Genomic DNA, 26,661 nt, shown 5'->3' with positions numbered 1-26,661 from the left:
CAGCCCCATTCGTTTCGTTATAATTTGTTGTGATCACTTTGGAGGCTGGGAGATATTTCAAAGGGCTGAAATAGAAGACCAGCATGTACAAGTCCTGAATTCAATCCCTAGCATCACACAGCTTCCTGGGGAATACCAGCTGTAGTCCTAATGCTACACCACAGCGCTGCTGGGATGAGAATCAGCCCTTACCCCACTCCCCACCCCCCAGAAAATATGGTAACTTTGGCAACTGCAAACAAGTAGCCTGAAGGAAAACAAAGATTTTTTTTTTTCTTTTTGGGTCACATCTGGTGATTCACAGGGGTTACTCCTGGCTCTGCAGTCAGGAATTGCTCCTGGCAGTGCTCAGGGGACCACATGGGATGCTGGGAATCGAAACTGGGTCGGCCGCATGCAAGGCAAATGTCCTATCTACTGTGCTATCAATCCAGCCCAGAAAACAAAGATTTTTAACATAAGATAAATTAGTTATGAGACTATTGCATTAATAAAAGCAATGATGAGGAATAAAAGGGAAAACCTGGAAGCCACAGTGCTGATGGGATTCGAAGTAGAAAGAACCTCAGAAATGTCATTACAAGCCTTAGTTGAAAGGTGTGAGAGATACAAAAATTGAAAGATAACTCCAGGACTTGGAGACAATATGGCCGACAGGGTGCCTGCCTTGTGCACAGCCGACCCGGGTTTGATTCTTGGCATTCCATAAGGTCCCAAGCACTACCAGGAGAAATTCCTGAGTGCAGGGCTAAGAGTAATCCATGAGCATAGGCAAATGAGGTCCCAAAACAAAAACAGGTAATTCCACAATTATGACCAAAGGTAGAATGTCCTTTATTAACACATAAAAACTGGCAGGAGATAAAAGTTTACTGAGAAAGCCATATCTAACTTCAGGTGTCTAACATCGTTGTGGACAGATCACCAGTTGACAATACAAATTATGGTCCCATATCAGTAATGTAAAGCCCTACGACTAGATAAAATCACTTCTAAAGAGATGAGAGTGAAAGGAGTACCTTGAATGAATAATTCTACTAATCAATATGCATAGAATGGGGAGATGAGGTCTAAACAATAACATAAATGAAAAATTATGGCAATTATTGGTGAGAAGACCCAAGCAAATAGTCAAGACCTGAGAGGTTAATTATGGATAGAGAACAGAATCAGTGAGGGGAGTTTACTGAGGAAATGACAGTCCTGACAGCTGAAAGGAACAAATTCTGAATTTGTGAAACAAATGACCTGATTAAAAGTGAGTGTAATAAAGTTCTGATATAAAAAGAGGTTCACAGCAGGGTATGCTCATGAAGATAGAAGGGGCAAGCAACCATGAGATGCTAAAGAAACATGAATCTCACCTGTACTTACAGTGTAACGTTTTGGTGGAGAGTAGACAGAACAGTTACACTGAGAATGCTGAAGGTTAACAATGCACCTCAGAATCCAACATAAAATTATGGTATAATATTACTTCAATAAAAAATAAATCCAATGTCCTATAAAAATTGAAACAGTAAATGAAAATCTTTCAAGAACGAAAGCCCAGGTCAGAAGGATTCACTTAGTGAGCTCTACCAAATTGTCAAAGATTTAGTGACTATATTTCTCAAACTTTTCCAAAATAGTGAAGAAACAAAAATCTTCCATAACAACTTCAGTAAAGTCAATAACTCACTAATGCTCAAAACAGACAGAGATACTACTGAAAAAGAAAATTATAGATTAATATCCTGATGAACATTAATACAAAGATTCTCAACAAAATCCTAAACAGAATCCAGCAATATATCAAATGAATTATACCATGATCAAGTTGGATCCATCCCAGGGATGCAAAGAATGCTCTATATATGCAAATAAATTAATTATAAAAGAAGATATAAAGACCGTCACATCAGTAAATTGACATAAAGAAGGATTTTGACAAGATTCAATATTCATTCATGATAAAAAATAATCCTTCAGAAATACGAATAGAAGGATAATAGCTGAAAATAGTTAAGAGCCATCTATAACAAATCCACAGCCAATATCATAATCAATGTTGAAAACCTAAGATCCTTAGGATCAGGCACAAGACAAGGATGTCCACTCTCACCACTCTTATTCAATATGACTTTGGAAGTTCTTGCCACAGCAATAAGACAAGAAGAAGATATCAAATGCATCAAAATTGGAAATGAAGAAGTAAAATTATCATTATTTGCAAATTACACGATACTATATACAGAAAAACCTAAAGATAACAAAAATGTTTTATTTTTTAATTTTTTTAACAAAAGTGTTTTAAATGATACACAAATACAGTAATGTATTTGGTTATAAAATTAATACATCAAAATCAGTGACACGGGGCTGGAGTGATAGCACAGCGGGTAGGGCGTTTGCCTTGCACGCGGCCGACCCGGGTTCGAATCCCAGCATCCCATATGGTCCCCCGAGCACCGCCAGGAGTAATTCCTGAGTGCATGAGCCAGGAGTGACCCCTGTGCATCGCTGGGTGTGACCCAAAAAAGCAAAAAAAAAAAAAAAAATCAGTGACACTCCTGTACACAAAAACAAACTAGAAGAAAAATAAATTAAGTGTATTCCCTTCAAAATTGTAACCATAAACTTCAAATACCTAAGAACTAATTTAAATTGGTAACTGAAAATTTTATACAGTTAAAACTACAAATCTCTATTAAGAGAAATAGAAGACATCAGGAAAAAGAAAGATAAACTGATCATGGATTAGAAGATTTAACACTATTAAAATGAGCACCCTACCCAAATGAGCAGACATTTATCTGGAAGGACCAACAGATGGCCAACAGGCACATTAAAAAAATTATCACCACACATACTGCTAGGGAAATCCAATTCAGAACAACAATAAGATACCATCTTATACCAATGAGAATGACACAGAACAAAAATACTAGGAAGAACCTGTGTTGTTGGAGATGTGGTGAAAAAAGGAAATCTCATATACTGATGGTGGGAATGTTGTCTAGTTAAATCCCTATGGAAAACAGTATGGAGGGTTTTCAGTAAACTTAGCATTGGGCTGCCATATAACTCAGCAATTCCACTTTAGGATATATATCCCTAGAAAAAAATCATTCAAAAATATATGCACACCATTATTCCCTGCAAGTACTCTGTACAATGGCCAAGATATAAAATCAATATAGATGTTCAATGATTGATAAATGGATTTTGAAGATGCGGTACACACATACAATGGAATACTACATAGCTGCAAGGAATTATGAGATCATGCAGTTTAATGCAACATGGATAAACCTGGAAGATACAGGTTAAATGAAGTAAGCCAGAAGAAGAAAGATAAACATAGGTTGAGAACATTGGTATATGATATTCAGAATAACAAGGATGAGGTACTGCAAAGATTTAAAAGTCTAGATTAGCTTGGTACAGGGAGGTACCAAGATTAACCTAGATTAACCTTGAGTTAACCCAGATTGGCCATGATAACCTTGATCAACCTAGATTAACAAAGAGTACTAGATTAACCTTGGAACGGGGAGAAAGAGAAAAGAAAGAATGGAGGAATGAGAGGAGAGACATGTGAAAAGCAAAGGAGGGAAGGGAGGCAGGGGTCAAGAGAATCAGGTATACCAGTGGTGTGAAGGAATAACAGAATTAAGTATCTAAACCACAGAGTCAACAGCACTGAAATCATGAGACTCTAACTTGAACAACGAAACTTAAAAAGTGCCTGTCAAAATGCAGGCAGAGGTGCAGGGTGGATTGCAAAGGCATGGGGACAGGAGCCTGGGAACATTGGTGGAGGGAATTACACTGCTGGTGGAGTACGTGCTGGAGCATTGTATTTCTAAAACAACTATGAATAACTTTGTAAATCACAGTGCACTCGTGATATAACTTTTTTTAAAAATTGACCTTTCTATCCTAAGTACTACATAGATTCAATGCAATACTCATTAAAATTCCAATGACTTTTTTTCAAAGATAGGGAGCAAACCCTACTAAAAATTGAATGAAAACAAATTCAGAACTCTCTTACTTATATAAGTAAGTAATATAATTATATACTTACAATGAATAGCCAAAGCAATCATTAAAAAGCAAAAGAAAATGGAGGTATCTTGTTTCTGAACTGTGAGCTATAATAATGAAAAATATTAATGAAAAATGCATGGTGCTGGAATAAACAATCTGCAAATCAATGTAATGGAATTCAAAGTCAAAATTAAAAGTCAATTTCAAAATTAATTTTGCCCCATATATATCCTCAAGTAATCTATGACTACTATTATTAATAACATTGTAAAGTATCAATAAAAATATTCAAGGAAAAATTTTAAAACAATTAAAAAGATGGCATTCTGAAGTTTGCTTAAACTAGCTCAAGAGAACCAGGCATCACCATGTGCTAATTTCACATTTAGTGAAGTAAGGTAGTAGCTTAAATAGCTATTGTTTTATAGCTCAGAAATTGTAGAAGACTACAAAGTAAGATTATTTTTCCCAAAAAGATGTCGATTAAAAAACATTTGGGGGCTAGAGTGATAGCACAGCGAGTAGGGTGTTTGCCTTGCATGCGGCCCACCCAGTTTCGATTCCCAACATCCCATATGGTCCCCTGAGCACTGCCAGGAGTAATTCCTGAGTGCAGGATCAAGGAGTAACCCCTATGCATCACCGGGTGTGACCCAAAAACCAAAAAATTTTAAAAATGATCAGAACCTACTGGTTTCAGAAAAAAAAATGGTAACCAGTGAAAATCTAGATAATCATTTACAAAGAAGTAGAACATACCATTCACAGTAGAGGTGGAAAATACAGAGGAAGTTGTTCATTAATAATCCACAGAATAGAGAAATGTAGTGTGGGTGATAGGAAAGGAAAATGAGATGCTGTGTCAGAAAAAAAAGTGATATATGTAACCTTAAGAGTTATTAGAATTCTATATAAATTAAGAAATAAGATTCCTGCATTTTGGAATGTTAAAGAAGATCATGAATAAAGGGTATTCTTGGGCAAGGAACAAGGTCTGAGGGAGGACAAGAACATGTGTTGATCAGAGGGACCAGAGCGATAGCACAGCATGTAGGGTGTTTGCCTTTGCATGTGGTCAACCTGGGTTTCTCTCCCCAGCACTCCATATGGTCGCCCAGGCACCGCCAGGAGTAATTCCTGAGTGCAGAGCCAAGAGTAACCCCTGAGCATCACTGGGTGTGACCCAAAAGGGGGAAAAAAGATCTTGTGTTGATCAGAATCCCCCATATGATTTGCGTCGACAGATGAATGAAGGGGAGTAGGTGGCTGGTCTCAATCTGTGTTCCGGGGCACTCTGCTGTCTCTTGCCAATGGTGTCCTGCATAGGTGGAATCTTATTCCAAGTCTGAGAGCTCCTTTTCCACTCCTGCTGATAGAGGCTTGGGGTTGGATAAAGTGCTGATCTTGCACTGAGATCATGGGCTCCCTCTTGATTTCTGTTGAGGAAAATCTCAAAGCCAACAAAAGAATCGTTATCTTAACAACTTGGAAAATCACTTTCAATAGAAAAATGATAAATTTTTGTTTATCAAAAAATACACATGAGATCTAGGGAGGAAAAGCATAAAAACCGTACTGAAGACAAATAAAATAAAAATACATGGGTAGATAAACCATGTTCATTTATTCCTTAAAAACTTAGCATCATGTGGATGCTCATTATTGATTAATAACAGCAAAGTCTTTCAAAATTCCCAAGGTGAATGTTTCACGAATTCACCAACCCTAATTTAAATGTTAAGACAATAACATAAGAGCTAGAATACATCTGAAGAATGAGTTTGAGAGAATTATCCCAATATATATTCAAACTTATTAAAGCTATAAAAATTTAAAATATGTAATTACTATAAATACATATAAAACAACAGAACATGTAATAAATTTAGAATAAATATATATTAGACACATAATATACTATACTAGTTAGATAACAAACCTGCTCTTCCAGAACACTGAGAAAGAAAAAAAACTATTTTATTAAATTAGATAGGGAATTGTATGAATATACCAATTGAAATTTTATTCCTACTATATACCACAATATAAATAATTTCAGAGTAATATTTAAGTGTGGATAGAAAAACATACAAAGAGACATAATAGATATGTAGTCTACACAAGACTCCTCTCACCTCATGTTCTTCTCCGGTAAGTACCACACACCCTAGCAATATTGCAAGACCAAACTAAAGCATAACTCTAAAAGGCAAAAATAAGATGGCAAATTGTGTAGAGATGCCAAAATTTGAGAAATCATGTATTCATAGGACATTTTAACATCCTTCTATCCAGAAAATGATTAATATCCCTAATCTTCTAGAAAAAGAAAATGTATTCTCTGGTTATAAAAAAATCAACTGAGGGGCTGGAGCAATAGCACAGCAGGTAGTTTGCCTTGCATGCAGCCGACCCAAGTTCGATTCCCAGCACCCCATATAGTCCCCTGAGCACTGCAAGGGGTAATTCCTGAGTGCAGAGCCAGGAGTAACCCCTGTGCATCGCCGGGTGTGACCCAAAAAGCCAAAAAAAAAAAAATCAACTGAAAACCAAATGAAAAAGAAAACAAAACACTTTCTTAAGCACAAGGAAATTAAAACACACCTCTAAATGATTCATGGGTCAAAGAGAATACCTCAAAAGAAATAAGAACATATATACATATATGCATACATATACATCTATTACAGAAGTGAAACAACATGTAAAATTATGTGGGTTGTAGACAAAGCAATACTGAAGGAAAACTTACAACACCACATGTTTATTTTAGAAAAGGGAATGTCTTGACTGAATAATCTTAGCCCATACCTCATAAAAGTATAAAAATAGATAAAATAATAATAATAAAATGAAAGTTAGTAAAAGTAAAATTAAGATAAATGATGTTGAATATAGGAAACATACAGTGATAATAAAATAACAAAATAACAATAACAATAAAATCATTGTGGAAAATATTGGCAGAACATTTTGAGACTTGGAACTCAAAGATGTTTCCAATGATGCTACAAACATTGGTGAAGACAACAGAAACAAAAGTAAACAACTGGGATGACATCAGGGATGGAGCAATAATACAGTGGGTAGGGCATTTGCCTTGCACTAGGCCAACCCAGGTTCAATTCCAGGCATCCCATATGGTCCTCCAAGCACCGCCAGGAGTGATTCTTTAGTGCCCAGCCAGGAGTAACATCTGAGCATCACCTGGTGTGACCAAATAGCCAAAAGAGAAAAACCAATTGGGATGACATCAAATTAGTTTCTGGACAAAAAGTGACACAAGAATAATGGAAGAGAGTTATCGGTAGGTACTTTGTGGTGATGTGCACTTAAATGTGTACACTATACCATATTCCCATATCCGTTACCATTATTGTAACCATACTATCTTACTATAACACAAAAAGGACAGTATGAGTACACTTAGTACTCATCTCAGTATGAGTACAACTGTAAGAAAACACGCAACCCGGAGATTCTTCTTCCAGCTATTTATTAAGAAACCTTCTCATGCAAACAGAAAAAAGGACGAACGAAGCATGGACTAAGGACGAACGAAGGAAAAGGAACCAGGGGGGGCCCACTAGGTAGGCAGCTTCCCTCCTTATATACCTCTCGCTGCTTGTTTTCGCCCAGTGTCTGCATCTGATAGGTTAGTTACAGTTTATGGGCGTGGCAAGACATCCTGTTTCCTTATTAGGAATTGTTTTCGAAGCACACAGGTGTTGTTTACGAAGAACGGTGCAATTTACAAGCACAGTGCAACTGTTGTTGCAAAGCACGGTCCCGTGGAGGCTCTCCACAGTTCCCCCTTTTTGTTTTAGAACAGCTAGTCTGCATAGCAACCTCGGCCCCCTTGGCCTTACCCGTCATTGGGAGCCCTCTCGCTTGTAGGTCCCTGTCTTAGGTTGGTCCAAGGGTCAGGTGGGGTATAGTGCACCCTTTCAAACTCCTCAACTACAGGAGGTCCCCTGCAGTTAAGGGCTCTCAGCTGCATAATACCTTTGCTACATCCAGCTAACCTGATTGTTCTAAGCGAGATTATTATTTCAAAGTTGCAAGCCAAAGCTGCGGGGATTGCTGTGCCTCCAGGGCCACGAATGCCTGTAAATATCACGCTTTTGTAAATAGTTGTTCTTGCTGCATTTTGTATAGACACCAGGCAAAAAACCAAAGCAGCGAGACGCAACAAGGACAGTACTGCTCCCACCCCCGCCCACTCTTTGATAAATGGAGGGGACCTCTACTCTGGTCCTATCAAGATGGGTAAGGAAGGGGATAATCTATGCACAGGCGTTAAAGCAGGCCATGTTGTAGCAATGGCCCAGGAAGCTGCTTCTTCAGCTCATATCCTCACAGGAATCAGGCTGAGCACCAGTTTGCACATCTTGGTCTACTGGAGGTCTGAGATCCAAATCAGGTGGTTGAATTCTACCTCTGATGAGACGTAAAGGGATCCAAAGTTTCTTAGCGGGGTTATCATCTGTTGAAACAAAAGCATAGCCTTTTCCTCGAATGAGGAGTTTCCCTGCTACATTCAAGTGAGAAAATACCTCCTTTTTGTATTGGATTTAACATTCCATATGTCCACTGAAAATGCAGAGGTGATGGGCTTAAGGCCGCAGTGTTCTATACTGAAAAGGGGTTGTAATAACTTTATCGGGGCAGGGAATAGGCTGCGCTTCCTGCCGTCCCTGGCTGCAGCGATTATACTGATTGGAGCTCTGAAACTCCACACTGGGGAAAGGGGCTGAAACTGGGAACATCTCCTGATTTTGAGGGGCCTGGGGCTGGTCCCCTTGCAGGTGTCCCGAGTTGGGGTCACCCACTACATCAAAATTAAAACGACAATCTCTGGCCCAATGATTTCCCTTCTTACACCTGGGACAGGGCCCAGGACGTGCTCTCGTAGCACGGCTTGGGGGCGCATAGCAATCTCTACGAAAGTGGCCTGGTTTTCCACAATTAAAACATCTTTTCCGAGCTTCTCTCTGTAAGGCATACACCTGTACCTTATGTTTAGCAGAGCCAACATTCCTGCACGCTTCCAAATACCCGAATATGTCTTCCTTCTCCTTAATAGGGAGCAGAATGGCCTGGCAATCCTCATTAGCATTTTCAAAGGCCAATAGTTTAGTCAACAGCTCCTGAGTTGCCTTATCTTTAACCTGCATTTCAATGGCTTTCATCAACCTTCCTATGAAATCTACATAAGGTTCTGAGGCTCTCTGGAAAATCTTTGTAAAACTTCCCTTAAATTCTGCTTCTGCACCAACCTTCTCCCATGCACGCAGGGCTATTTCACGGACATGAGCAAGAACAGCATGAGGCAAGGTGACTTGCCTTTCTGGGTCGCGCCATTTCCCTTCACCAGTTAACATCTCACAAGTCAACTCAATACCTGAAAAGTTTTGTCCAGCATGGCCTAGGCCTTGAAGCTTTGCCTTGGCCTCATTATAAAGCCACATTCTCCATTCCAAGTACTGAGAACGGCTTAAGCATGTCTTAGCAACCATGTGAAAATCTTGAGATACCCAGTAGGCCTTTTTACTCCAGTATGCAAGATACTCCCTACAGTACGGAGATGTAGGCCCGTACGAGACACAGGCCTGTTTGAAACGACTGAGAGAATCCATCCTTAACCTGCGACAAGATGGATGCTGCTTCTTCTCTGCCTGGACTGGGCGATTGGGAGCATGTCCCGAGTGGCCTGGAGGCCGCTTAGCTGAGTCACTCTCGGACTCAGAATCTGAGTAAGTGATAGCAGACTCATAACCCCCATCACTTCCATCTAATACACTGGAAGTAGAGCTATATTCATCAGCCTCAGAAGTATTTTTCCTATGAAAACCCTTTTGAGACTTAGGTGTGGGAGGAGCTGAGGCCGTATTATTCCTAATGTTCTCCACATCAATTGCACTATTCAAAAACAGGAGAATAGAATTAACAATCTCCCATGTAGTCCAGAATTTCTGGGGGATCTTAGTCCCTTTCTTAGATGCCTTATAGACATTTTTCCTAACTTGTCTCCAAATCCTGCTTTCTAGAGTTCCTTCGTCTGGGAACCATGGGTTAACCTCATAAACTACTTTAAGGCAGGACCGGAGTTGGTCTCTGGAAACGTAGAGTTCCGGGTTTCCTATTCTGCGGGAGAGAGACTGAACGAAATCCACAAATGACTTGCCCTGTTCAGTCTGGCTCGAGAAAATACGAAAGATCTTGGGAAGGCCCAGAATCTGTCCCATCTTAGTGGGGGATTGCTGCTAGGATTCTAAACCGCAGCACACACAAAAAAATCCTGATCTCCCGCTCACCTTCTAAAGTGGGGCGCACTGAACGCTTATTCTTACCTTTAGTTGATAGTTCGTGCCCACCCAGGGACGCCAGCTGTAAGAAAACACGCAACCCGGAGATTCTTCTTCCAGCTATTTATTAAGAAACCTTCTCATGCAAACAGAAAAAAGGACGAACGAAGCATGGACTAAGGACGAACGAAGGAAAAGGAACCAGGGGGGGCCCACTAGGTAGGCAGCTTCCTTCCTTATATACCTCTCGCTGCTTGTTTTCGCCCACGTGTCTGCATCTGATAGGTTAGTTACAGCTTATGGGCGTGGCAAGACATCCTGTTTCCTTATTAGGAATTGTTTTCGAAGCACACAGGTGTTGTTTACAAGAGCAGTGCAATTTACAAGCACAGTGCAACTGTTGTTGCAAAGCACGGTCCCGTGGAGGCTCTCCACATACAACAGTATGAGTATAACAGAAATTAGTTCCTAAGATATCTGCATGCATCAGATATCTGTCCAACATATTTAATGCAGATACAGATATCTGCATGCATCAGATATCTGTCCAACATATTTAATGCAGATACAGATATCTGCATGCATCAGATATCTGTCCAACATATTTAATGCATTTTCATAGTGCTTTTGGGAAAGGAAACCCCACACATTTTTATTGGTATGTTATAGTCACTCAGCCTCTTTCTTTCTCATCACCACCAGCACTCTTTTACTTCCTTTTTTTCCTTCTCATTTTTATGATCCAGGGCCAAAGGTTTTGCCATCTGTTGTTTCTTCCCATTCCTTTGCCTCCTTACCTTATATACAATAGATAAGAGAACACCCGGTTTCTCTCTGCCCTCAGGCCACAGTGTAAGAACCTATTCTCAACAAATAGCTGCCATGGGTCCCAGCAGGCTAGAGTGTTTGTGACTCTAAGAATGCCCATGGTTTTAGTATCTCTTTCTCTTCTCTCTTTTCTCTGTTCTCTCTCTCCCTTTTCCCTCTCTTCTCTCCTCTCTCTCACCTCTTCCTCTTGCCCCTCCTCCCTCTCTCTCTCCCTCCCTCCCTCTCTCTCTCCCTCCTCCGTCCCTCTCTCTCTCTCCCTCCCTCTCTCTCCCTCTCTCTCTCTTCCTCTCCCTCTCTCTCTCTCTCTTTCTCTCTCTCTTTCCCCCTCCCCACCCCCGTGCAAGGTCTATTTGTGCATTGCTCTGGATGAGTGGAGAGGGGCTGAGTCTTCCCAGACACGCTCTCTTCCTTGAGCTTCAGCATAATATCCTGTTGCTCTGCTGGAGCATCCCTGGGTACCAGAAGATTCAAGGGAAAGTGTGGCTCTGAGAAGAGAGGGAGGTGGCAGGTCCACATGCCCCTCTTTTCCTCTTTTCTTTGGGGCAAACGTACAACGTAGTACTGCTGTGCTTCAAGTGCCCTGGGTACTCACACTGAAGATTTTCTTCAGAGATCAAGACTGTGACACCACCTAGTAAAATTCTGATTCCCCAATAACCCAGTTATCACATACGATCCTATATTAGTATCCTACATTAGTTTCCCACATTCATATGAAATATATATATGCAGATATAGATGATACACATATACATCTGTATGTATGCATATATATATGTACATAGCATTGTATCAGTCACTGTACATATATATATTATATTGGTCCCGTTGTTCATTGATTTGCTCAAGTGGGCACCAATAACGTCTCCATTGTGAGATTTATTGTTACTGTTTTTGGTATATGCCACAGGTAGCTTGTGAGGCTCTGCTGTACAGGAGAGATACTCTCGATAGCTTGCCGGGCTCTCTGGGAGGGACAGCAGAATTGAACCCAGGTCGGCTTCATGAAAGGCAAATGCCCTACCCGCAATGCTATCGCTCCAGCCCAGTTAATAAACAATAAGACAGTTAAAACACAGCAACAGTTAATAAACTATAAACAAAATCACTAATCTAAAAAAAAAACTGCCAAAGACTATATATATCATTATAGCATACAATTTTTTTCATTTTATTTTAAATATAGTAAATCTGTATATTTATGTAGTACACATATATAGTTCACAAAAATTACTGGTATACTTAATCCACAAACCAAGAATTTTAATAAAATAAAATTTTAAATAGATTACATAGATATTAAAATGAAGTTTTCAAAGCCACTGTAAAATCTTAAACACTTTTCGTTACAGTCTCATAAATGTATTTTTAAAATGTAGCATGTTTTCATGGATATCTCGAAATAGTAGTAGAGTAAAATGCTAGGAATCATTAGTACTTTCTAATTATTTTTATTTTGATTCACATTTACTATTTAATGTAGGCAGAATAAATTCATTTTATTAACATAAGTATTCCTGCTTATTTGATTTTCTACTCAACAGAATTATAAATAAGTTGTCTTAATCCTTATGCATTTAACATGACATTATAGTATAAATAAATGTTTTTATTACCACATTTCTTCAGGAATTTTTGATAAACTTGTGCCGTTGAAGACTTTAAATATTATTAAAAAATTATTAGCATTATAATGCCAATTTTCACATGATTATAGCTTTTTTAATACTCTGCCATATTAAAAATGCAAAAGTAATTTTTGTTTTAGCAACTTTATGTCTTATAAGTATAAAAATTTAACATCCTAATGTAATACAATTACTGGTAGAATTATCAACCAGAGTTACAATGATAATTTACAGGAAAATATTAGCTAAACAGCAAATATATATATTTGTATATATATATATTTGTATATATACAAATACTGTACAAAATACAACTTAATCACTACCGGATTATAATTAAAAGAATTATTTAAATACAAAGATGATGTGGTGTATATGCACAATGAAATATTACTCGTCTATAACAAAAGATTTGCAGCAGTGTCAATGGAACTAGATGGCATTATGTTGAGTGAAACTGGGCAGAAGGAGAAGGACAAATACAGAATGATCTCTTTCACTTGTGGAATAAAGAGAAACATAGGAAGGGAACAACAATTGTCCCCTGGTAACAGACACTGAGAGGCACCATATAAAACTGAGTCTTCACAGGGCTCAGGAGAGGGGCCCTGAGACACTGGTATAGAGACCCCCAACATTCTGGTGGTGTGTCTGGCTGAAGTCCTATGCCTAAATGAAAATTAAAGGGAAACAAAAACACTATAAAATCACCCCCAGATATATCAGGTATCTGTTTATTTTTTGGCATATCGAATACGCCACGGGTAGCTTGCCAGGCTCTGCTGTGCAGGCGGGATACTCTCGGTACTTTGCCTGGCTCTCCAAGAAGGATGGAGGAATCAAAGCCAGGTCGGACAGTAACAAATCTCACAATAGAGACGTTACTGGTCCCCGCTTGAGCAAATTGATGAACAATGGGACTACAGTGCTACAGTGCTGTTTATTTTAACTTCTGATAGTAGTAGATATTTAAAATGTAAAATAAATTTAAGATTCTGTTTATTATATTGTCATATTTATTAATCCTTCCAAATCTGATTTTTGACCTGTCAACTATGTTTTCTTTTTAAATGAGTTTTTTATTTAGAAAACTATGTAACATGTATATGTGAGAGAGAGAGAATACACACAGAGACGGTGTCTTGTCTTCATGATAAAATTTTAAATATAGTTTGCAGATAAAATTTCAATACTATAGAGAGTTATTTTCATCAGTAAATGGCATTCACTGTGCCATTTTTTCAATATGAAGGAAATGAAAATTGAAATCAGCAGCAAAAGTATGAATGCAGTGAGTCAGCAGTCCCTTATGTTTCCTAATTTTCTCTCCATTTCTTGCAATAATTTCACTTATCCTACATAATCTCTCAGTAGAAAGGTCAGGGTACAGGAGAGTGAGAGAGAACTTTTTAAAATAAATATTGTAATCTAGGGACTGGAGAGATAATACAGGGATTAAGGCTCTTGACTCTGATCTGACAGAACCCAGTTTAAATTCCCAGCCCCACATAACATCTCCAGAACTTCAGCAATCACCACTTAACAGAGGGTCAGAGAGAGCCCCTGAGTACCATGGAGTATGGCCCAAATCCAAAAACTAAAAATGTAATTTATCTCAAAATTTATTTCTTCCAGGAGTCATTTAAACAGCTGATTTGTATTAGAGTAAAAGCCTATAATTTTACTATCCCCTCTACAATGAAAAATACACTCTATACTTTTTAAAGTCAGCCTAATCAAGTATTAGTCTTCACTTTTAATGTTAATTTTAATAGTATGGTTAGTATAGAATGTTCTCAAAATAGAATTGCAAAATAAATTCCAAAATAAGCATCCAATCAGGATTTATCAGGAATTGTTGATATATTCTGATGCTTTCCTTGTTAGAGATGGAAGAATTTCTTCCAGTTATTTTTAATTCACAAATATACATAAACAACCTTCTCATTCATGTACTTGCTCTAGATGCAGAGTAGTCAACCAGTATTTAAGGTCTTTCTTCAATCTCCTAGTGGACATACAGATATTTATTGTCTGGAGCTCAGAGGTAAGATAGTAGAAAAGTCAATTGAGCATAACTGATCTTTAAGTAAGCAGGGACCTTGAGAAATAATTCAGAAGGCTGGAATTTATGGCAGAGTATGCTTTGCATGCAGGAGGTCCAGTTCCATACTTGGCACTGCATGGTTTCTTATGTCCCACCAGGAGTCACCCCTTAGCTGTGAGCCAGAAATAGTCACTGAACACTGCCAGGTATGGCTCAAAAACAAAAATAAGCCAAATGGTATGAATGCTGAATCAGGAAGAGATTGCACTGAGAAAGGGAAGGGAGTCTAGGATCAAAACTGGTATTATCCAGGTATCAAAGACAAATATGACAGGAAGAAGAGGTCACAAGAGAAGTTGGGACGAAGTAGCTAGTGAAGTAGTAACAAAACCAGTAAAGTGAGTATTTATGGGATTTATTTAGTACGGTGGTAAACAAAGATTAAAGTCTACCATTGAGTGCCAGAGAAAGAGTGTGTCAAAATTTGGGTGTCCCTAGTTCCCTTGCATGTGGCTTATCCTAGTTTGGTCCTGGAAACTGCTGTCCCTCAAGCCTCACCAGGAGTGAATGAACCCTGAGCACCACTGGGTATGGTCCAGTCACAATCCCACCCTTGCACCACAAAAGGCTATCTTTGAATTGAAAAGCTTGATAATTAAAGGCGCTCTAGAAAATGTATTTGTAAAATGAATAAAAATCAAAGATCTTTTAGAGAGGTAGTAGAGAATCAAATCATGAAGGAGAGTTAGGTTGAATCTAGATAGTTCTTCAGAAGCGTTTCCATGTGAAGGAGAACAGAGAAGTGAGGTGGTGACAGGAATGGTCACTACATATCACTTCTTTATATCATACAAAAATTTGTATGTAATTTGTAAATTGATTTATAGTCAAACTGATTAAGATGAAAATAATTACTACTCCCGGCGCCATGTAATCCCATCAATGGCCAAGATCCAGAGACTATAAAACAAAGCTCCCAGAAGATAGTGACACAGAGTCTCTTGACCCAGCCTGGTTGTCTTCACTGGGGTCCCATGGAGGGGAACGGGTTGAGTTTTCCTACCCGCCCCAAGCAGAGCCCCAGCAGCAGAAGAACTCAAACTCAGCCACAGCCATGCTCAAGGCCACTCTCCACACATTCTGACGAGTGTTACACATGAAGGAACCAGCAGAAGAACCCAGGTGTGCGGGACCCGGGGCTGAGATCTCCAAGCCTGCTCAGATTGGGACTGGGTGTCCTCCACTCAAATCCCCCATTTTCCAGTAGCTTGGCAGCCACACCCACAAAATGCCCCTAGTACTGTGGAATCCCATCAATGGTCAAAATCCTGAAACTATAAAACAAAGCTCCCGGAAGCTTAATTTTAGATCTCTTATAGCCAAGTTCTCCCTCTCGGAGAACCTGGCAAGAAACCGAGAGCATCCTGCCCACACGGCAGAGCCTGGCAAGCTCCCCGTTAGTGTATTCGATATGCCAAAGGTAGTAACAATGATGGGTCTCATTCCCCTTACCCTGAAAGAACCTCCAATGTGGCACCACTGGGAAGAACAAGTAAAGAGAGGCTGCTAAAACCTCAGGGCTAGGACAAACTGGCGCCCGCTTAAGCAAATCAATGGTCAACGGGATGACAGTGATACAGTGATACAATGATATGAAACCTATCTATTCTTATTTTAATAAATTTTGTTGCACATTGAAAGTTTCATCTGTATAATCATCATTCCAAATCTCAATAAAGTAGCAATTCATTCTCAACTGTAATTATGCGATATTAAAATTTTTGATTAATTCAATCTATTTCATGTAAAACATATTTTGCAGGTTAAAGGGAATCATCATATATTTAACATTAGAAATCTAGGTCAATGGCTATTTTACTAACCCACTAAATAGGCAAAGAAACAAAAGAAAATTGCATAATTTTCTATTTAGTATTTATACAGGGTGTTTTCTTAACTCAAAAGAAACAATTTAAATTTTAATAATAAACTTTAAACATAATTGCATTATTCATTTTTTATGGGAGAATTATATAATGTTATAGTAAATATATATTATCTCTGTAGGAAAAATTAATGTGTTATATAGCAGAAAGCCAATACTTAAAAGTGAGATGATCCACTACTATATAATGAGTATTAACCGAATGTATAGAGACAAGTTTTAGTAAGTAATAAGCAGTCACAGACAAGATGAACTATTGGAGGGAAGTCCAAGAAACTGTTACAGTCCATAGTTAGCAGCTTTAAAGAGTGGGTGTGATGGAACCAATGACGTAACACAAGCGATATAGCACAAACACACATATCTAGCATACATAAGGTCCTGAAATTGAGTCCAGCAACGTATGCCTATCCTGCCCCCCCCCAAACCCCCAGTACTGTTAACTGTGGCCCTGATAGCACCCAAACACTACTGGGTCAAGAACTGAACCACTGGGTCTACACAGCTGGGCCAAGTATCTCTGGCAATGACCTTTGGCCCTGAGCACTACTGGAGGTTACCACTATAAAATAACAAAATAAAACAGAAAGATCGGTACTATCATTAAAAAGAAAAAGGTACTGTGAAATGGCTGGACTGAGAGTGGTTACTTGAGGCCCCCATAATATTTACCAGATCCCTAAATCTAATCAATATAAAATTTTAATTCATACATTTTTATGTAAATAAGATTACATTAATTAAATATATTATTACATTAAATTATTAAATGCATTAGATTACATCATTAAATACTTGTAAATAAATAAGTTTCTTAATGTCCTTCAAACAAGATTTTAACAACTTATGCCATGTCCTCCCTATAGAGAAATTCAGAGACTGACAATTAAGATGAAGAAGGCTGAACAGAAACTTGAAGACTGGAAAGGGTCAAAGATTATGCCATAATTCTTAACTGACTATACTGGCAGACTGCAAACACAAAAGTATTACTAAAATGAAGAATGATCGTATTTGTGAAATACGAAGGAAATCACATGAATTTTGATGTCACTGTAGTCATCTCAAAATAAAAATTCATCTAGTTATATTATTATAAAGCTATGTTAATATATTGATTTGAAAGTCATCAATAGTTATGCTTGAAAATATGACTTTTAAAAGTCACTTTATAAAAATAACTTTATTGAGAAAATTATTGTGTACCAAAATGCTATAAACACTCTCTTTGGACTCTCTACTTTCCCTGGAAGTTACAGTATCAAACATGGAGACCATGACATGTTTAGTAAGAAGAATCTCCCCAGCAAAGCCGTTCTTGTTACCACCCAATCTTCCAACAGCAGAAACCAACATATACCTCTTCTCATATCACTTCACATTGGAGAACCTGCCATCAGATGGAGAACTTGATATATTAATCCTGTCCATTAATAAGAGGTCACTGATTTGTTTTCACCAGGAAAATCATATCTGTTATACCATGCACAGTTCATTCAGGAAAATGGGAAACTGTAATTCTTTCCTTAAGCCTTCCTCAAATGGGCAATATCTATTTACATTGGCAAAATTTTTATCCAAGATCCATCAGGTATAACTCAGCATTTTCTAAGATCTTTCAATGAATGTGCTCCCATAAAGACCCCAAATATGCAGTAGTCACACTAAAAAGATAAAATAGCCTTGTAAAAAAATGAGGTTTTGCACGATTACTTAACAGTAGTCCAACGTGTATGCAGATCCAACCCTTGGCAACTGCACAAACTTCTGATTGTATAGTTGGAGCAGAAATATCTGTCAATTAGTAATATTGGTTCATTGGTTTCATGATTTATGATTTATTGGTAGAAGACATCAAGTGGAAGATCCAGACCCTCCCAATTCAACTAAAAGAGTAAACCATAGAAATGCACAATCCTACAGAATAGCAGAAACTGGTGTTAATAAAATTTTAAAGGTGTAGGCATTAAATATTCATTACATCGTAAGTAATTTATTTGGCCTTAGAAAAACATGATACAGCTTATAATATAAATGTTGATCATAGTACACTTGGTAAATGTACTTTACAAAATAAACCATAGTTCTAGATTATATATTTGTCTTCACTGTTCTGACTATACCACAATTCACATATTTACAAATTTCCTTGTTTATTATTACAGAATAGCACACAATAAGGGCCTACAAATCAAGTAAGAATTCCTTAGTACTTAAGGTTGTTTATTAGGTACCAATCATCAAATTGATGAGAGATTCATCCCCTAGAATAACACGTTAAAACTCAGTGTCAGTATTGGTTTAAAAACAAGGTATATGTTGAGATGGAAACCGATGATTCAAGGAAATAAAAGAGGCCTTTTATCATTATTACATGCAATAACCAACTTGCTAATATTTTGCTTCCTGCTCCAACAACCACAAGGTTTGTTATTAGGTAATTAAATTAACAAGGAAAATACTTCCACTGTGGCAAATAAGAAAGTGCCTATCACATTAAAATTTGAGTCTGTCATCTAGAGACTTAGAAATCTCCTTGAGAGTTTGGCTTTTTTGATGTGGTAGCTGCTAACATGGATTTGGAGAGAATTTCTGAAACTCAGCAAAAAATCTGGGGCATATTTTAGTGCTTCCCTATTAACAAAGAAATTTCGATAGAAAAGTACAGCTGTTCAAGAGTGCATGACCACTAAAACTCAGATCCTTTAAGACTAAAGATACAGACCAAGTTATACAAAAAATAGAAAACAACGTCAGCCAAGATGCTGCATAAACAAGTAGCAACATTTAATGAGTACTACGGAAAGAAGAAACATATCTAGTACACATTATTACCTAAAGTAGATTGCTCTCTGTGAATATTTTATTCTATATGCATTAATTTTTTCTTTATTCCTATCTGATATCATGCATTATAATTTCTTCCCTCATAATCTGGCTCTCTCTTATTTCTCCATCTCCTACTAAATAGCTCCTTCCTTCAGATTTCATCAAACACATATTAGCTTCTCAATTCTTATATCACTATCATCCAATGCAAAATATAGTAGTAGTGTTTCTGGCATTGCCAATCTCTGAACTGTTTCTGTTAAAACCTTAGTTATTTAATCACCTATGTAATCAATACCATGTATTAATGTACTTTGTTCAAAAGATATGAAGTAGGTCATTGAAGAGTTTCTGGGTCTTGGTTGGGAAGCGAAACATTAGAAAACTTCATTAAGGAGCTATTTCCCAAATTGCAAAAGCATGAAAACCATCCCTCATTTCTTATTTATTTTCACAGATACACCATAAAACTTCTACAAATAGATTAAAACCAAAGAACGTATTTCTCAAATCAGATAACCTTTTTGATATATGCACGTGTTTTATGATTAGGGAGGAAAGAAAAGGTTCAAGTGACCATAAACCACTACATATAGACACACGCCCACCCCCTACCACACACACACACACACACACACACACACACACACACACACACACCACAATAAGTACCTTAAAATGGAAGACAGAATTATATGCTATAAGGCAGAGGTTTGGGAAAGAAAAGACAGACTCTGAAAAAAAAATATGTTTCAACTCCAAAATTTTACAGTCATTCTGTTTACTTTGACCAAAGTCTGTGTTGAAGCCAGGAAGCTCCCTACAGGTGTTACTCCATTCTCCCAGAAAGCAGATTCTCCACTGAGAGGAATCCATAGTGAACACCCACACGAATATGCATGTGAAAGAACTGCCAGTTTTGAGTTTTGGTTAAGACAAAGAACTGAAGATCTTTAGTTACTGACCTAAGATAATCTATCTTTACTTCTGGACAGATATTCTCAACCAAAAATGCCTAGTGATCTGAAGAAAAATATAATTAAAAAGTAGTGCAAGATAAGGACATAAAAAGAAAGAATATAAAAATAGAGAAATAAGTTCAAAACTATCCTTTTAAAACTATCTTCACTAAGGAGGTTGAAACAAATATTATGTGAATGTATTAGTATACATTATTAGATCCCCTATGCATCCTAGGGGAGAAAAGTACTGGGAACAAGAAATAAAACTTGGAAATGAAAAATGAAATTCTCAAAATAAAAACAAAGTTGCTTGACTGACAATGATAAACTGGATAAAGGCAATTCCTGTGGAGCTAAAAGGCAAATTTGAGAAGATAGGTCAGAACAAAAAACAAACATAAAACATATGAAAAATATGACAAGGATATTTTTAATATTTATGTAAGAAGTGTAAAATGATTTTCAGAAATGGCAAAAAGAAACAACGAATTTAAGTACACAACACAAACTAAATTTTCTGAGCTAAAGGCATATACTGTCCTTAATATTTTAAAGTCCTTTTTTGTGTGTGGATGAAATGAATGATGGATGAAATACTAAAGCAAATAGATGAAAGTTTACCTTGCCACATTCTAATGAAAAGTGACAAATCCTTTTTTAAAAAAAATGTGATTACAGAGAAAATAAAAATGAGGATATTAAATTGAAATTTTCACTGAATCCCCAAGATTCAGTACTTCTTATGTTGCAAAAGAAGTATTAGCCCACATGCCAAAAGCTGCATATCAGGACAAGAGGGTACCATGGTCCCAAACCTACAGGAGGGACTCTCACAAGACCCACAGGAGCTGAAAACTATTTTCTGTGTCTGCAAAATACAGTTTTTATGCCTACATAGCAGCCTGCACACAGCAGAGAAATTACTCAAAAAAAAAAAAATATTGTACCGCTCTTTCAACAGTAGGCCACAGAAACTGAAATTTAAGAACAATACTCTGAAATTAGTAGATATATTGGCTGAAAAAACTAATTTTAGAATGGTCAATAGGATAGCCTAACAGTCAAATCACACCAAATCAAAAAGATTTTAGGCTGTATGACAAGAGGGAGAATATGAAAGCAAATGTGGAGCAGAAATGGTCTAGAAATAAAGTTACTAAGGAGCTGTAAGAGAATCTGAAGATCTCATGATAATGCTTATGAAAAGAATAATTTTACATACCTAGCAGGTTCAAATAATCCAGAGTGATCATAAGGTTGAAATAAAATAGTTTCCATTCCTCTTATAGCTTATCCTTGCTAGTAGACAAGCAAATGCAAAGGGAAAGAAAGAGAAATCAGTAAGATCCACTAATGTGCCCTTTCCCTCTGCTAGTATCTCATTAAAAAAAAAAAAAGACTCCAGGGAGAGGCCCACTAAAGAACAAGCTGCCACGCTGGCGAAGCTGACTCCACCCGAAGGTCCAGAAAGCAGCTAAGCAGTCTCCCAAAGAAGCAACAAGTTAATCTCCCCAACTCAATATACGTCCTTCAGAGATCTCCCTGGCAGTGGGAAGGACACTGAGAGTTAAGTGGAACAGTAGCACAAAGCGAACCATGGGAAAGCAGTACAGAACCCTGAGACAGGCAGTGTGCAAAGACTGTAATCCTGAGAACTCAATCAGTAATATCCACCTATATAATCTCTCTGGAAAGGAATAAGATGGGAAATGCAGAGTATGTTTAATGAGCTAAAAGAAACAATGGAATTGACAGCCAATGAGACATCAGAGGATATGAGAACGGAAATGAGAAAATGACGAACAGAAACAAAATAATTGAAAAACATGGCAGGTGAAATGGAAAAACTCACTGGAAGGTCTTGCCAGCAGAGTAATAGCTGCTGAGGGCAGAATCAGTGAGATGCAAGATGAGGTGCAGAAAGCCTCCAGACAACAGCAGAAAATGCAAAAAAAAAAAAAAGCCTCAAAATGAAGAGGTGGAAAGAAGAATGTGGGATGAATTCAATAGGAGCAATGTAAGTAACATCAGAGTCTCAGAGGACCAGGATGATAAACCTGATGAAGAAGCAACACTCAAAAATATCATTGTTACAAAATTCCCAGAGCTGGAGGAAGCATGCACCACATTCAGGAGACTCAAAGAGAACCAGCTGAAAGAGAACAAAGTAAAATACTCTGAGACACATCCTAATCAGAAAGGTGAAGACCATGGATAGAGACAGCAGACTAAAAGTGCAAGAAAGAAATTATATATCATAGAGGATCCTTAAGATTGACAACCTATTTACCAAAAGAAACCCGCCAGATCCAAAGATAAATGTTGGACAAAATAAAGACAAAACAAATCAAAGCCAAAAAACCTCAATGAAATGAGAGCTTTACCAAGAATACTTTACCCATCCAGATTCATTCAGATTTGAAGGAACGATACACAATTTCACAGACAAACATCTACTCCGGATCTTCACAGACTCAAAACCATCTTGACAAGAACTAAAGAGCTACTGAAAGACAAGATGTGCCCCATATACATGCCAAATTCCTGCAGAAAGTTGGAACAAAACTTCTTAACAAAAATATTCTCAATGTCAACCAGCTAAGTGGACCAATTAAGAGACACAATATGGCAGAATCGATTATAAAACAGAATGCAACAGTCTGCTGCCTGCAGGAAACACAAATGAAGAGTCAGAGCAGTAAACAAAGACTCAGTCAAAAGTGGAAGACAATACTTTAAGCAAAAGACTCCCTCGAACAGGCCAGGGTGGTCAGGATCAGACTAGTATCAGGCGACAAAGACTTCAGCCTCAGAAAGCTAAACACACATTTTTCTCCAACGCACATGAAATATTCTCCAAGATAAGCCATATTTGGGACACAAAGCATATCTCCACAAAAACAAGAGGATAGAAATTCTATCATAACCTTCTCAGACCATGACGCACTGAAAATAGAAGTTAAACACAAAGAGAAATGGAGGAACAAATCTAACCCTTAGAAATTAAATATCTCACTATTTAACAACCAGTGCATTATAGAATAAACTGATGAGTAAATAAAAAGATTCTGGAAAAAAACGAGAATGAGGACATGCCTTCCAAAAATTGTGTGACACAGCAAAAGTGATGGTAAGAAGAAAGTTCATAGTTATGCAAGCATTCATCAGAAAAGGAAAAAAGACTCACATAAATAACTTGACTGTACAACTTAAGAGACTGGAAAATGACCAATGCAAGAAGAAGGAAATACTAAAACTTGGAGCAGAAATTAATGAGCTGGAATAAAAAAAATCCAAAAGATCAATGAACCAAAGGCTGGTTCTATAAAAGAAATAAACAAGATCAATAAACTACTAGCAAGACTCACAAAGAAAGAGAGAGAACCCTCTGGTTCCCACGCGGCCTCCGGGACTTGGGACCCTTGCCGCCGCCACTTCCCGCGTCCCACCGCCCCGGCTTTCCCGTCCGCCTGGCTCCCTCCAACCCGGCCTTTTCCCAGGTAATCAGGAGACTCCCAGCCACGCCTCCCGAGTGCGCCCCTGGTTCCCACGCGGCCTCCGGGACTTGGGACCCTTGCCGCCGCCACTTCCCGCATCCCACCGCCCCGGCTTTCCTGGGACCATTGTCCCAGGAGCCCCTGCTAGGAAGAAACGGGGGCGTGGCCTGAAAGGGGCGTGGTCTAAAAGGGGCGTGGTCTCCTGCCAGAGCGGCCGCAGCTAACGCGGCCGCAGATATTATTTCCTACCTTAGCACATTAGGTATGGTCTTCTTGCTTTGAAAATCGGTTTAACACATCTCATACACTTATGCGAACTAGCCTATTAGCTCTAAGTTTAGAAAAATTATCAGTGAATAAGAGAAGCTTAGCAAAGCTTTTGTAAAGACAATTTAGCCTTAAGTCTTCATTAAAGCCCCAACATCAATCACAAAGAAAAGGCTGAGTGTAAGGAAGTCTTCTAGAATAGGAATAAAGCTGCCATCAGAAATAGCACAAACAGAGCCCCTCCTTCTCTCAGCAAGAGGTAGGAGGAATAAACACCTACAAAGTTCCAATCCTATACTTCCATAACAATATGAAGAAGCAGCGAAAATCCCCTCCAGGAAGAGAGGGAGAAGAAAAGATACTAGAAACCTCAAAAGAGGCTCCCAACATCTACGACCTCTCAGATAAACAATTCAGAGAAGAAATCTGGAGGAGAGTCGACCTACTCCAAGCAACCATGGAACAGACATCCAATAAATTAAGGGAGGAAATGAATGAAGCGCTGGAACGGTCTACTAAGAAAATACAGGAAGAAATGAGAGCAGAAATGAGAGCAGAAATTTCAAACCTTCGAACGGAAGTCTCACAAATAAAGGAATCGGTAGATGAAATAAAAATCTCACTAGACGCCCTCAACAGTAGAATGACTACAGCCGAAGACAGAATCAGTGATCTGGAAGATGAGCTGCAGAAAGCTTATAGACAACAACAAATCATGGCCAAAGACCTCAAAATGGCTATAGAGCGAATCAGAGCCCTGGGGGATGACTTCAAGAGGAACAACATAAGAATCATTGGAGTACCAGAACCGCAGGGAAGCAACCCCAATGAAAAAAACACAGTCAAAGATATCATTGCTAAGAAATTCCCAGAGCTGGACAAGGCAGGCATCCAGATACAAGGAGTCCGAAGAGTACCAGCAAAAAGAGACCCGAATAAAAAGACCCCAAGGCATATCATAGTCAGAATGACGGATACCATGGATAGAGACACAATTCTGCAAGCAGCAAGGGCAAGGAAGGAAATCACATACAAAGGAGCACCCCTCAGATTTACGGCCGATCTGTCAGAAGAAACCCTCCAAGCCCGAAGACAATGGTGGGACATAGTGAAAAAACTCAACGAAATGAATGCCTCACCAAGAATACTTTATCCGGCTAAACTCTCACTCAAACTCAAAGGAACCATACACTACTTCTCGGATAAACAACAGCTCAGGTCCTTCATAGACTCAAAACCAATCTTGAAAGAAGGTCTAAAGGGGCTACTGTAAGACAAGGAGGAGCCCCATAAGAACAACAAATACCACAGAAAGATGACACAAAACCACATCACAATAATCTCTCTCAATGTCAATGGCCTAAATGCACCTATCAAGAGACACAGAGTGGCTAAATGGATCCGGAAATTAAACCCAACATTCTGTTGCCTGCAAGAAACACACCTGAACAAACAGAGTAAACAAAGACTCAAAGTTAAAGGATGGAAAACAATCCTCCAAGCAAACAACCCCCTTAAAAAAGCTGGAGTGGCCATCCTGGTATCCGACAACATAGATTTTAGGATGAAAAAGATCAAAAGGGACAGCAAAGGCCATTTTCTGTTTATCAAGGGATATGTACAACAGGAAGAAATCACACTCTTAAACGTATATGCTCCTAACGAACGACCGGCTAAATATTTAAAACAACTAACAGACTTCAAAGAGGACATCACTAACAGCACAATTGTAGTCGGAGACTTCAATACGGCCTTATCGCCTCTAGATAGATCCACAAGAACAAAACTCAACAAGGAAACACTGACTCTGAAAGAAGAAATTGAAGAGAGAGGCCTAATAGACCTATACAGGGCCTTACACCCCAAAAAGAAAGAATACACATTCTTTTCCAGTGCACACGGAACATTTTCTAAAATAGACCATGTACTGGGCCCCAGAACATACCTCAATAGAATCGGAAAAATAGAAATTGTATCAACCATTTTTTCAGACCACGATGCGCTGAAGATAGAAGCTAACCACTCACAAACACGGAAAATCAAATCAAACACCTGGAAACTAAAGAATACAATGTTGAACAATGAGTGGGTCAGGAAGGAAATTAAGGAAGAAATCAAAAGATACTTAGAAACTAATGAGAATGAAGACACGAGCTACCAAAACCTATGGGACACAGCTAAAGCCGTGTTAAGGGGAAAATTTATAGCTCTCCAAGCATTCCTCAGGAAGGAAGAAAGGACCCACATAGATAGCTTGACTTCACGACTCAAGACCTTAGAAAAGGACCAGAAAAAGGACTCCAAACCAGACAGAA

General features: G+C 38.3%; 1 protein-coding gene across 1 annotated transcript in view; it reads right to left on the bottom strand.

Annotated features, from left to right (window-relative positions):
• Positions 1 to 26,661, bottom strand: part of SPAG16 (sperm associated antigen 16) — a 984,605-nt gene that overhangs the window by 893,937 nt on the left and 64,007 nt on the right. Inside the window, 1 exon segment of the mRNA XM_055121268.1 lies at positions 22,108 to 22,120. Coding sequence (XP_054977243.1) covers positions 22,108 to 22,120 — 13 coding nt within the window.

Source organism: Sorex araneus, chromosome X (genome assembly GCF_027595985.1).
Source record: "Sorex araneus isolate mSorAra2 chromosome X, mSorAra2.pri, whole genome shotgun sequence".
Taxonomy (NCBI): Eukaryota; Metazoa; Chordata; class Mammalia; order Eulipotyphla; family Soricidae; genus Sorex; species Sorex araneus.
The sequence above is the reverse complement of the archived record's forward strand: the minus strand, read 5'-3'. Positions and strand labels throughout refer to the sequence as shown.